Source organism: Portunus trituberculatus, chromosome 20 (assembly GCF_017591435.1).
Source record: "Portunus trituberculatus isolate SZX2019 chromosome 20, ASM1759143v1, whole genome shotgun sequence".
In the NCBI taxonomy this organism is placed as follows: domain Eukaryota; kingdom Metazoa; phylum Arthropoda; class Malacostraca; order Decapoda; family Portunidae; genus Portunus; species Portunus trituberculatus.
In genome coordinates this window covers 16,349,290-16,361,789 of record NC_059274.1, presented here as the reverse complement: position 1 = coordinate 16,361,789, position 12,500 = coordinate 16,349,290, and the positions used below count along the sequence as shown (strand labels likewise).

Below are 12,500 nucleotides of genomic sequence, written 5' to 3'. Positions count from 1 at the left end.
CTCTCTCTCTCTCTCTCTCTCTCTCTCTCTCTCTCTCTCTCTCTCTCTCTCTCTCTCTCTCTCTCTCTCTCTCTCTCTCTCTCTCTCTCTCTCTCTCTCTCTCTCTCTCTCTCTCTCTCTCTCTCTCTCTCTCTCTCTCTCTCTCTCTCTCTCTCTCTCTCTCTCTCTCTCTCTCTCTCTCTCTCTCTCTCTCTCTCTCTCTCTCTCTCTCTCTCTCTCTCTCTCTCTCTCTCTCTCTCTCTCTCTCTCTCTCTCTCTCTCTGTGTCCTCCATCCTCCTTGGTGCCCCGTGTGCGTCTTCCATCGCTTGGATTTCCCCTGGGAGCGTTGAATGACATTTTTTTCAGTGTCTTCTAGAGCAAGAACTAACTTAATTAATTTACATTTACATTTCTCAATTGAATGTAATTTAGTTTAATGTGTTTAGGAATATAGAACATCCAATAGCATATTTACTTCCAGGTAAGCGAAAGGAGGGATGGACGGAAATGAATGAAAGGCGAGTTTTACAGAATCCACATATAAAATTTTCGTATGTTTGAGTGACTCAGACCACTGCCTTCCATGGCTCGCGTGCGGGTTTGTTTCTTAGGGTCGCCTCACACAAGCAGTTCTTGATAGTGTGGAAGAGTCACAGTAATGTAAATATCGTATTGAAGAACAAAGACAATGAAGGCAAAACCAATGACACCCTCTTCATGCCCTAGTGAACTATCTGTCTTTGGTAAAAAAAAAAAATAAATAAAAAAAACCTGAAGTGCTCCATAGACTCTGACACGTTGCGGCCGCAGGACAGACCGCATGAGCCTGGAGTCTGCCTGCACGGTCACCCTGTCAACAGCCTCATTACACTCTATTGATTTATAAATCACACACTTCACCTGTTACATGGAAAGGAAAAGGTAAATGACTACTAAAGGATACAAGTAAACGACCACGTGCAGCACGTCACACAACCGCTCGCTCCTCTCAGCAAAAGATTCTTGAGCGTAAAATCAATGAGGATTTCCTCCGGCATCCAATTCTTTCCCATTAATTTTGCATGAATCTCAGAGGGAGGGAACGGTGGTGGTGCAGACTCTTCCTGCTCCATCTGTCTCCCTCGCTGCTGGTGCGAGACAAAGAAGGCTCCCGGTGATCCATTTCCGCAGCCACCAAGAAGGAAATAAGGAAAACACTTCTTCTACCAAATGCGAACAAAATTAATATTTCATCTTGTTTTTAATCAGCTTAGAACATTGGTGTGAGGAACAATTTGTTAAAGCTGAATAAGACAATGTAATGCTCTCTTATGAAACCTACCAAAACTAATGAGGGCATTCAGGGAAGAGAAACAAAAAAATAAAACGACGGAAATAATTTGTTTTCCAAATCGTAGGAGGATGGAAAAAAAAACGACAATAAAAAATTCCTAAGTCATTATGATGAGGAAATATAAGGGTAGGAAAGAAACTTCCAAGTTTTACCATTAAAAGTATTGAAAGAGTGAAGGTAATGGTTATTTTTTGCTTTAATGAGGTGAGCAGAATGGGTCTGAGTGGGTAGTATCTTGTGTGGTGAGATAGCAGGAGAGAGTTGGTATGCAGTTATCAATCTCAGAAGAACAAGAATCAGGCAAATAAAGGAAGAAAACTGTAAGAGATGCAACATCAGGGCGGCGGTGGCGTAGTGGATAAGGTGGTGAGCGTGGGATCGGGCAGACGTCCACGCGTAGGTTGGAATCCCACCATGTACCGCCTTGTTACTTTGCCATTTGTCGAATGGTTTAAAGTTACCTATATGTCACCATGATACCCAGGTTCTAAGTGGTTACACCAAAGATGCACTTGGGTGATGATACTGGTCTTGATATGGGTATCACTATAAATAAGATTACCTGCGCCACTAATGGGTGGAAGCTTAACAGCTCTTTTAATACACTTCAAGTTTCCTACAAGCGCTATAGGCCAGGACATGAAAAAAAAAAGAAATGCCGCTGTGAGTGAGGGAATGGAGGCAATCTGTTAGAGAAAAGAAATCAATAGGACAACAACCTTTTAACTCTTGTTTTTTCTTAAGGAGGGATGGGCGAATTATATCTTCCATAGATGTGAACAGTATTTCGTGCATATTATCTCTTTATGCAGAATTTTGTTATACTTCTTTAAGATTTTCAATGAAGGAATGAACCTCTCTCTCTCTCTCTCTCTCTCTCTCTCTCTCTCTCTCTCTCTCTCTCTCTCTCTCTCTCTCTCTCTCTCTCTCTCTCTCTCTCTCTCTCTCTCTCTCTCTCTCTCTCTCTCTCTCTCTCTCTCTCTCTCTCTCTCTCTCTCTCTCTCTCTCTCTCTGCAAACGTTACCTATTATATGAAATCTGAGTAAGAGATTTTTTCCCGCTTCACTGCATGACGTGCTAACAACGCCTGGTTTACAGACTGATGCTGGAAAGGGTTTTTAATTCTCTATTATTAAAACTCTAGGCATTGTTCAAGTACACTGGCGGGAAAAATAGCGGAGGAAAATGTAAATTGTGTCCACCTGCATTTTGTCGCGGTGGAGATGAACGTTCTTAATCCCTTCCTGAACTAGGTGGAGTGTTTATACGAGTAACATTAAGTTTCGCATCTTTCACCACTATCACCACTACCACCACCATCACCACCACCACCATACTTTTACTAGCATTCACTCGTTCACCAGAATATGTTTTCCATTTCATTCCTCTTCTGAACTTCCCTTCTATTCACATACGGTGTCTCTGGATAGGATTGAGATGAAGGCAGGACAACTTTTCCCGCACTTTCCTCCCTATTTACCTTTGCTAACGTCTTGCTTCTCAAACCCTACGCTATATTCTCTGCTCCTCGCTTGTGCTTCTCAACTGTCTCCCTTTCCTCATTTCTCTTCAAATTTCGCTCTATTATTTTTGTCCTCCATAAATCTTGCTTCTCCATTTCACCACAAATGTTCCTCCACGCTCCCTGCTGCTGTTTGTCTCATTTAATCATGCTTACTTTCATCCCTCTTCTTTACTGGCATCCTTCCTCTCTCCTTTAAAAATCTCCTTTCTTTTCCACGTGCCTTCGTCATTCATTGCATCTTTCTTTTATACATACATTTATTATTCCAATCTTCTTTCCCTCCATCTGAGTTCTGCTGCAGAAAATGTCACCCATCATCAGGCGCTAGGTGTGGAATTGTCTTGTCTCTTTTAAGCGTCACCAAGTTGGAGGCTTTCACAGCAAATCAAATTTGTAAAGAAAAAACTAGCTTAGCGGAATCTCATATTTTTTGTCGTGTGTCTTTGCCTGTAATCAGCGCCGAGTCCCTAACGGCAGCGCAAGAATTGTCGTCTAAGATTGTCACAATGAAGCCTGCCAGTGTGGTTCATTGCTCCTGTTGCTTCTGCTGCGTCTGAGATATGTGTGTGTGTGTGCGTGTGTGTGCGTGTGTGCGTGTGTGCGTGTGTGCGTGTGTGCGTGTGTGTGTGTGTGTGTGTGTGTGTGTGTGTGTGTGTGAAGTTTGCTTAAATATTTTAAAATTATACTTCGAGAAATGCCATTTGGTGGCACAAAGTTCAGGAACAAGGAATGTGAGTTAAATAGTCCGCTTATCGCACACCGAGATACAAGTTATGAAAAGATTTCAGATAATTGCGTCCTTTTGTTCTGTTTGGCCGATGAGCTGTAAAATAATCTGTTTGGATGCTATTCACAAGCTTTACTTGTAGAGACGTTGACTAAGTCGCATTATCTTTTATCTCAGAGTTGCATTAGTTAGCGTCATAGGGGTGTCGGAGTGTAGATAGACATAAGGTGACACCCAACACCACCGTGAGCGCCGCATGTACCGCCACTAATGAGCAGCAGCCGTATCTGCCTCACCTGCTGATCCGCCTCATCCCTCTGACCTGCCACTCAGTCCCTTCATCCCCCACCCTCAACACTATTCACTTCACTTCTTAACGCGAGAGAGAGAGAGAGAGAGAGAGAGAGAGAGAGAGAGAGAGAGAGAGAGAGAGAGAGAGAGAGAGAGAGAGAGAGAGAGAGAGAGAGAGAGAGCACTGACATATCTACAACATAAACAACAACACCTTAACCACCTAAATCCTGATTCTTCAAAGTGAACATTGCTACTCAATCCATCAATCAACCAAATCAAGACTTCAGCAACCACCACACTGCTCGGAGACAACATCCTCGATAGCGTGAGAAGACATTGCACAACAAACGATACCTGCAGCACCGACACACGTCCCAACTCAGACCGTGGGACCGAATTCTGCACTGTACATATGTTAGGTTCCCAGAGAGAGAGAGAGAGAGAGAGGGAGAGAAATGTACGATAGAGTAGCCTGTTAGAGTGGTGTTAGGCCAGACGGGTGGGGAAGTGCAGGATAGTTTGGGTCTGGCGCCAGGTCCTTGGAGGCTCCATGGTCTACTTGTCGCCTTCACACACCTATGAGGGACGGACGGTTGCATGGCTCTCTCTTTCTCTGAGGACGTGTTTGGGAACTCTTCGACCGTCTGTCGTTGTGGCGTTATATCTGTCTGTCTGATTGGGGGCAGACATAGGGTTGTAGTGGTGGCGGTCTGGATGTGTCCTGTGGTACTATGGATTGTGTTGTGCGAGAGGACCGTGCCTTACCGGCTTCTTTGGGGAGCTCCCTGGTTTGAATGGTTTCCCTGGGGGTGGGAGACTCTCTCTTGACAATGGACTTCCTGTGGTCTTGTGGAGTTTTGGGTACTGATGTTGGTCTTGTTTATTCTTTCTTGGTGATGAGTTTATTTATTTGAGGTGTATGTCTTCTCAGTTATATAAATAGTGTACTTACGCGGTAATTGCTATCTGGTCGTATATCTGTGCTCACTACCAGGCGAAGGAAGAGAAGGACCGTTTTGAAGTGTAGGAAACCGGGTTCTAACTACGACATGCTGTCATGACACTCGGATCAATAGTATTTAAGAGTGTAGGATCTAATACAACAGTTCCTCCTCGTAACGCTCATGAACTCTGGAAATTCTGACCTTGTACTATATAAACAAAGGTATAAGCCATAAGGTTACACACGTGAATAAGGCCATCGCGTGGCCGCCTGGCCCTGGGCACTTCTTGAGATTATTCGAGGTAATTCTTGGTAGGAATTGTTATCGTCAGAGATTGGTCACTTAGAATGACGGCGTTGAAAGGACAGTACTTGACTTGTAGCACATAGTTATCGTCAAATCTCATAAAATTCGTGACTGTCAGTCTTGCGACCATCGGAAGCCTTCGACCATAATCTCGCTCAACGTTTTGGCATGATTGTTATATTTCAGTTGTTTTGACATGTTATTACTTAAGGGATAGTTAGTCAGTGTATCCAACAAAAGTGACATGATAAATAGAAGATTACGCGAAGACTTCGACACATGCTGGCCTCGCGGGACACTGTTTGGTTGTATTCGGAAAAACTGATCGTACCACTCTAAGCAGTCATTAATGATAATACTTTATAGCATCAAAGAAAGACATTATTTACTCATTGTTACTGATGTTTATTGTTAAACGTATAATGAGAACACTTTATGGTATTTACAGCCATGTCATCATAATGTTGAAAAGACACTTACAAAACTGCCTGTCGTAACTTGTCCAACACACAAGACGTCAACCGACTCACCTAACCACGAAGTTGTCGGCTCAAAGGCAAGAAGGAACAATTCCTGAATCACCCAATGTATGTATTTATAAGCAAAGGTTTGAGGAAAGACTCATTATTGGAGATGATTGAGATGACTGCGGTGCCATCTGATGAAGATGGAGGCCAAGATGAAGACGTAATGTTATTGGAGATGTTTTTGGTTAGGCGTCACAAGTCACGAGGGGAAATAGAGCTAAAAAGATTGAAATTTTCATTGCTGAACAAGTTTTCCTCATCTGGAAGACAGACACATTTCAGGATAGAAATATAAACCTACTATTGCAATTACTGTTATTGTTACTTCTAAAGGTTAGGTTATCATTATTAGGTTATGTATCATTATTACTATTATCATTATTGTTATCATCATTATTGTTTTATTTTGCTTTAAGGAAGGTTTTGCTTCCTTGAAATTCTGAAATATTTTCCGTCACCGACTGTCAGCAGCAAAATCTTGAGGAAAGAGAGATAGCGGGTGAAGTGTGGCGGTGTTCGGGGTGGTGGTCCGCATGGTGCTTTCATTGCAATTCAAGATCAACCAAGTGACTTTTTTTCTAACACCTTTAATTAGAATTTATGCTTCCGTCTCTTATTGAGTTCTACCTTCCGGCATCTCCTCTAAGCTGATGAGTGGTAAGTTGTTGCGCTGACTGTAGTCTGAGTGACAATGGCGACTTTCCCGCAGGTTTTCTTTCAGCTACTGAATCTATTTCTTGTTCTCTGGTTCATGTTTCATCTGCTGCCTCAGTGGATCGATTCTTGCTGTGAGAATACAGGGTCTGTAGCTATTATCTCTCTCTCTCTCTCTCTCTCTCTCTCTCTCTCTCTCTCTCTCTCTCTCTCATGATATAATTTCTAATTCTAACAATTCGTCGAAAACGGATAAATATCTCGATTTTATGAGAGGGTTTGTGTCCAGCGTCTCCATGGACTTCTCTCTCGCCTCCAGCAGAACTTTATCTACATCCTCTTCGGAGTCTTTGGTCGAATCCACAGATTTCTCAGTCTCAAAGAGTACCAAGGGCACGAAAATCATGGCCAGTATTGAGCCGACGGTGTTCCTGTCCCTGAAATCCTTAAGGAGCTGCTCCGGCGTGAATGGTACTGTCTGGTGTCCATCCTCCATGATGCTGCTGAAGGTTCTGTGATAGGACTCCAGAAAGGATTCTATATTAGGCCTTCTGACGTCCCCTGTCATGCTGGAAAACAGGAGGTAGTTGAGATCGGTGGTCGGAGGGCCGTGCTGTGAGAGCTGAAAATCAACCAGCATCACTTCTTCGGGATGGCCGGCCTCACTGTACCTGCGGGGAAACAAATGCACAGTGTTATCATCAGTCTTAACCTCGTCCCAGCCTCTGTTCCCCTCCCCATAGACTTTGTGAAGGGTGTAGCACGGATAGCAGAAGGACCAATACGCTCCCTCTCTATGCCTCCTATTCCTCCTCCCCATTCTCTCTCTCTCTCTCTCTCTCTCTCTCTCTCTCTCTCTCTCTCTCTCTTAGCAAGCATAACGGCAGCAATTCTTAACTTTACTGAACTGAAAACCGCAAAAATTGTTAACTTTCAAGCTTTTGATGTCAGTGATGTGATGATTAACACAATAATACTCGTACCTTCGTACCTTCATACGAATGATGCGTTCTGACACTCGTAAGACCCATTTTAGCAAAACTCGTGAATCTACTCTCAGGCAATGAGTTGAAATTGAGCCTGCACCCAAATAGTTGGTGAGCAAGCCAATCCATTACACATACGATAAGTGACGATGTATGAGTGTAACAGAAAGGAGTCCAAGGGATACAAGAGGGGCGGATAGGAGAGTTGTCCTTCAAAATGAAGCACAGACTACGACATCCATCGGCTAGGAGTAGGCTGCACAGACTCTCTCTAATTCGTAGCTCGTGACTGATCCGCCATGTGGAGATGTTGTAAATCTCCATTTTTGTTCTGTGGTTTCTTTTCACGGAGGAGAGACACCAACCAAGCCTAATAATACCATCATAAAAAAAACACTATGGGATCGAAACCAGTAGTAAGAAATATGAGCGAAGTGTCGAGAAGCTTCCCTTTTGGAAGAGTTCAAATCATGGAAAGGTGGTAATACAGAAACAGACGAGAAGTTAGAGTTTACCAGAGAAAGTAATGAATGTTTGAAAATAAGATTAAATATTGCATTAGACAGCACCGGTGACAGAAAGAAGAATGTTTTGAGCAACGAGGCCACTGAAGGAGATGTGATATGCCGTTAGTAAACTTCAAACAACTCAGAACACCTAACTAAAAAGAAGCCGTTTTAGCTAGAGATGAGATGAGAAGTTTCCAGTTCAAATTATAAATAAAACCTAAAGCGAGGACGTTCAGTGAATAAGAAGATACAATTTAATGTTATTAAGTAGCGACAGTTGTCTGGGAGGTTGAGCAGAGTTGATAATTGGGATAGTATCACTTCACACAGAGACTGGTCTCTGACACGGAAGCAGTTGCCATCCCAAGGAAAATCAGCAAATGTCTTCAAGGCCCCACCCCGCTCTACCAAAATTAGAAGTAAAACTCCAGAGGCACCTCCGCTTTTGAGGGATTACGAGGAAGGATTAGAGCGATATGACAATTTGCAGATATGTTGCTGTCTAAAGTAGAAGATCGGGTGGCGACACAAGCAGAAAGATTAAAGGTTAGAAAAAATCAAGAATATTGAACTTATGTCGAAGACGGTCAGGAATACGAGCACGATGTTGCTCTAGGACCCTAGGTCTTAAAGGACAACAAAACTACTCGTAAGGGCTGTTTCTTTAGGATAGTCAGTGAAGGAAGAAGAAAAGCCAAAACTGGTGGTGAATACTAAAGTCTCCAAGAATGGAGATGTCTGTAAAAGGAAAGAGACTCAGAGAATATGTAATAGTCAAAGGAGTTGGTGTCGAGGTATAGAGCACAGATAAGTTTAATTAATCTGAGAGTGATTCGTCAGTCGTAAGCAGATGATGGAAATTTAGGAAGACTCAAAAGCGTGGACATATAGACGCAAAATGCACACGGATGCAAAGAGATTGTAGCGTCCAAGTGTAATTGTGATGCAGTGCTCGCGACTTACCTGAAGAGGAGGTTGTTGTTCCAGCAGTCCCCGTGACAAATCACCTTGGGCTCGCCGCACTCCATCTGCTCGTTAAATATGTCCATCAGCTTAGGAATTATAGTGTCTATCCAGGCTGTCACCCTCTCGTAACCTCCCACTCTGGTCATAATGTTCTTGGCAAGTATTGCACTGTTTTCTACCGAGATCATAAAGGAATTATAATTACGCATCAGATAGGCAAAGCCTCTCTTCATATAAAGGTGGTGTACCCCAAGGTCTCCGCCAGGGGTCTTGCTCTGCAACAGGAGAGAGGCGGCGTGAAGTGTGGCCAGCTCCTGCAGCACCAGGGTGGTATGAGCCTCATCCAGCCCACGCTTACGGTCACTCATTTTGTATCCTCTAGGTCGCAGGTCTTCCAGGAATATTATTTCCCTTCCTTTCTCCAGACTTGCATAGAAACATTTTGGAACGTTGACCTCTTTATGACCAATTCCTTTTAGAACAGAATTGATCTGCGGCGCAAGTTCGAGGTAAAATTTCGATTCCTTCTCAAAGACTACATCAAGGAAACTCTCGCCGCCAAACGTCTTGCCTGAATTGATCTTCACCACGTACACCACCTCTGAGTTTCGGCCGTCCAGCACGTACTGAACCTCCACGCTGGTTACCAAACACAGGTAATTATCACCCCTCTTGGTGAAATCCACCACTTTCCAGGAGGTGATGCTCGCAGCAGCGCCCTTGTCTGCGGTGAGAGCCATCTGCACGTGGTCTTCTGTCACCAAACTGTGTGTTGCTGTAGGCGGAGTGGCACAATTCTCCTTGACTTCTGTAGAGCAAAAGAATGTTTTATTCAAACACTGCGTTAGACCGTTTTTACTAAATTTATCAACCTCCACGACTCTTCACACACGCCCTGTGCCACATACCCATGATACCCATGATCAATTACTCCATTCCCATCCTTGAAAAGTCAGGCAAGCATGGACACACACACACACACACACACACACACACACACACACACACACACACACACACACTTCCGCTCCTGTTAAGAATCAAGGTCACGAGTGCTTTCTGTTTCTTGTGTGGGTGGTAACAAGAGAGTCTGCGTCTGGAGAGAGTCGCGTGTAGACTAAATCATTGCTCAGAATGCACCTCAACAATCAGTCATGCAAGACGGGCTCAGGGGATGTGTGCAGTTCATCAAATGGCCTCTTCAGTCACTCCACGCAAGAGATATAAAACACGCGTGACCTTCATTCTTGACGAGAGCGGAAGTGTGTGTGTGTGTGTGTGTGTGTGTGTGTGTGTGTGTGTGTGTGTGTGTGTGTGTGTGTGTGTGTGTGTGTGTGTGTGTGTGTGTGTGTGTGTGTGTGTGTGTGTGTGTGTGTGTGTGTGTGTGTGTGTGTGTGTGTGTGTGTGTGTGTGTGTGTGTTTGTTTGTGTTCTTCGTCAAGCATTCAGTTGCAAATTATCCTTTCATCTCAGTGTAGTCGACTTGTATTACCCTAGAAAAAATAGAGCTTTCTCAGGTATTGAGGGGCGGAATTGGCGTCGGGTAGGCAACGATAGGAGAAGGTAATAAAGAGTACACTAGACGAAAATTTTTGGACAGCACTGATCTAATTTACCCCTTCCTAATATAGCACTATCTGAAAATCGAGAACATTAGAGATGAACGCACTGGGAATTTAGAACGCCACTGGTGTTGCAAGGTACGGATTACGGTGAGAGCCAAGTGGCCGCTAGTGTGACTTGGGTGTCAATGATAGTCATGCTCGATTCATTTATTGCTTCATCATCTGGTATGTTTCTCTCTCTCTCTCTCTCTCTCTCTCTCTCTCTCTCTCTCTCTCTCTCTCTCTCACACACACACACACTTGCGTGGTTACATACAAACGTGTGATTGAAAGGTAGAAAGAAAAAACGCATTAACAGTTTCATTGAGGCAGCAAGCAGCCACCAGAGCAGGGTTTCTCAACCCGGGTTTCCTGGAACCCGAGGGTTCCGCAAAAGGTCCCTAAGGGTTCCGCAAGAAGAAGTGAGATAAGCTAATACACTTTTTTACTTTTTAATTTCATATATGTAATATAACTAAACACGCAAAATTAATTATTAGTTACTGTAATATTATATAAAATATATTTTTCCTTAAACTAGTTATTCAAAAATTTATAATACGATATTTGTCACGTGAAATGCGATGAAAATGAAATGAAAAATGTATGATATATAATTTTGTTTTTGCGCAGTGGTTCCTTGAGACATGTCATTAATTTTAAGGGTTACGCAAGGATAAAAAGGTTGAGAAACGCTGTCCTCTGCAAGTAACCTACCCTTATCTGCCATGCTGGGAGCTGGTCGGTGCAGTGTTGTCCGAGTGGAGTGCTGTGGAGTACTGCGTTTGTGCGTCTGCGACTGGTAACTGTGTATCTCATGACGAGAAGCGAGAGCTGCCATGCATTTCCTCCGATGCAACTCACTGACAGACATATCATTTATTTTTTTTCACGTGTCCTTCACTACTCATGACTTGTATATTCACAACCACCAGCTTGGGGATCATAACAAAAATATTTCACATTATACATATTATTATTATTATCATTATCATTGTTATTGTTATTATTATTATTGTTATTGTTATTATTATTATTGTTATTGTCATTATTGTTGTTATTATTAATGTTATTATTATTATAATAATATCATTATTATCATTATTATCCTCATTGTGGAAACATTATGATGAGTTGTGCAAGATGATAAAGGAGAGCAAGGGCTGCGAGGCTAGTAATTTATTCCCGACTAACTTCTTCCATAGCGCCCTCAGGGGAACGTGACTCGCTGGCCAGGCTGTATGAAAGTAAGGGATGCCAGAGACAAAACAAGGAGAGACGATTGGTCAGCCGTTGTGTCACGCGATCCAAGACGACAGAAGCGTGACTTCATGATCAGTCTTGTATTCATGCATGTTATACTACCAACTCAGCAAACTGTACCTGCATTACTGCTGAGTCATCAATTCTATATTTTCTTAATACTTAATAATCCATTTTTCTATTTCTTTACATCCTATTAGAGTTGTTTATGCCTGCATTATTTTATACGTCATAAATTATATCAGTTCTGCTTCTATACATACCTCTTATTTTACTTTTTTTTCTATTTCACTACCTAAATTTCAGTCACCTATATGCATCTTTACACGTTTACTATTTGATTCATTGCTGGACGTGTAGAAGAAGTGCATTCCGTTATGCAATAAGAACGAGAAAGCTTTCATGCACTCTTCCAAGGTATTCATTTCTACCCACTCTCTTCTAATCCCAGCTTTCTTTTCAACAAACAATTAATTGTAAAACACCAGTATGTGTGTGTGTGTGTGTGGAAGGTTGGAATATGGAGGAGTCATTATTAAGTATAAAAGGATAGTCACGTCAGGCACTTGTACAACAAAGGGTTTTTGTAGACCACGAATCTTCTCTCTGTGTGTGTGTGTGTGTGTGTGTGTGTGTGTGATTCACTGTTTGATCTGCTGCAGTCTCTGACGAGACAGCCAGACGTTACCCTACAGGACGAGCTCAGAGCTCATTATTTCCGATCTTCGGATAGGCCTGAGACCAGGCACACACCACACACCGGGACAACAAGGTCACAACTCCTCGATTTACATCCCGTACCTACTCACTGCTAGGTGAACAGGGGCTACACGTGAAAGGAGACACACCCAAATATCTCCACCCGGCCGGGGAATCGAACCCC

General features: G+C 43.0%; 1 protein-coding gene and 1 long non-coding RNA gene across 4 annotated transcripts in view; one reads left to right on the top strand and one right to left on the bottom strand.

Moving 5' to 3' along the window:
* The window catches only part of LOC123506693, a 29,253-nt gene extending 17,518 nt beyond the window's left edge, over nucleotides 1–11,735 (top strand). Inside the window, exon 3 of one of the 2 annotated variants that reach the window (XR_006675488.1) lies at nucleotides 11,560–11,735. This is a non-coding gene — a long non-coding RNA (uncharacterized LOC123506693). Of the gene's footprint in view, nucleotides 1–11,018; nucleotides 11,278–11,559 lie in introns of those variants that run through there. The other variant, XR_006675489.1, reaches the window with a different exon arrangement.
* LOC123506692 lies at nucleotides 203–11,163 on the bottom strand. Of its 2 annotated transcripts, XM_045258961.1 has the most exons (4): nucleotides 11,072–11,163; nucleotides 8,749–9,559; nucleotides 6,453–6,961; nucleotides 203–262 (listed from the first exon to the last, which is right to left on the bottom strand). In XM_045258961.1, the coding sequence occupies exons 1-3, from the start codon at nucleotides 11,082–11,084 to the stop codon at nucleotides 6,502–6,504; spliced, it is 1,284 nt and encodes a 427-aa protein (XP_045114896.1). In that variant the 5' UTR covers nucleotides 11,085–11,163; the 3' UTR covers nucleotides 203–262; nucleotides 6,453–6,501. The 2 variants fall into 2 exon arrangements, with proteins under 2 accessions (XP_045114896.1, XP_045114895.1); XM_045258960.1 differs by lacking the exon at nucleotides 203–262 and having other exon boundaries at nucleotides 5,499–6,961.
* Nucleotides 11,736–12,500: the final 765 nt, after the last annotated feature.

Bases quoted from the DNA above. Each gene is read 5' to 3' on its own strand.
- LOC123506692 (XM_045258961.1), bottom strand. The intron at 6,962-8,748 runs GTAAGTCGCGAG...GTTTCCCCGCAG, and splicing joins AACAACAACCTCCTCTTCAG to GTACAGTGAGGCCGGCCATC.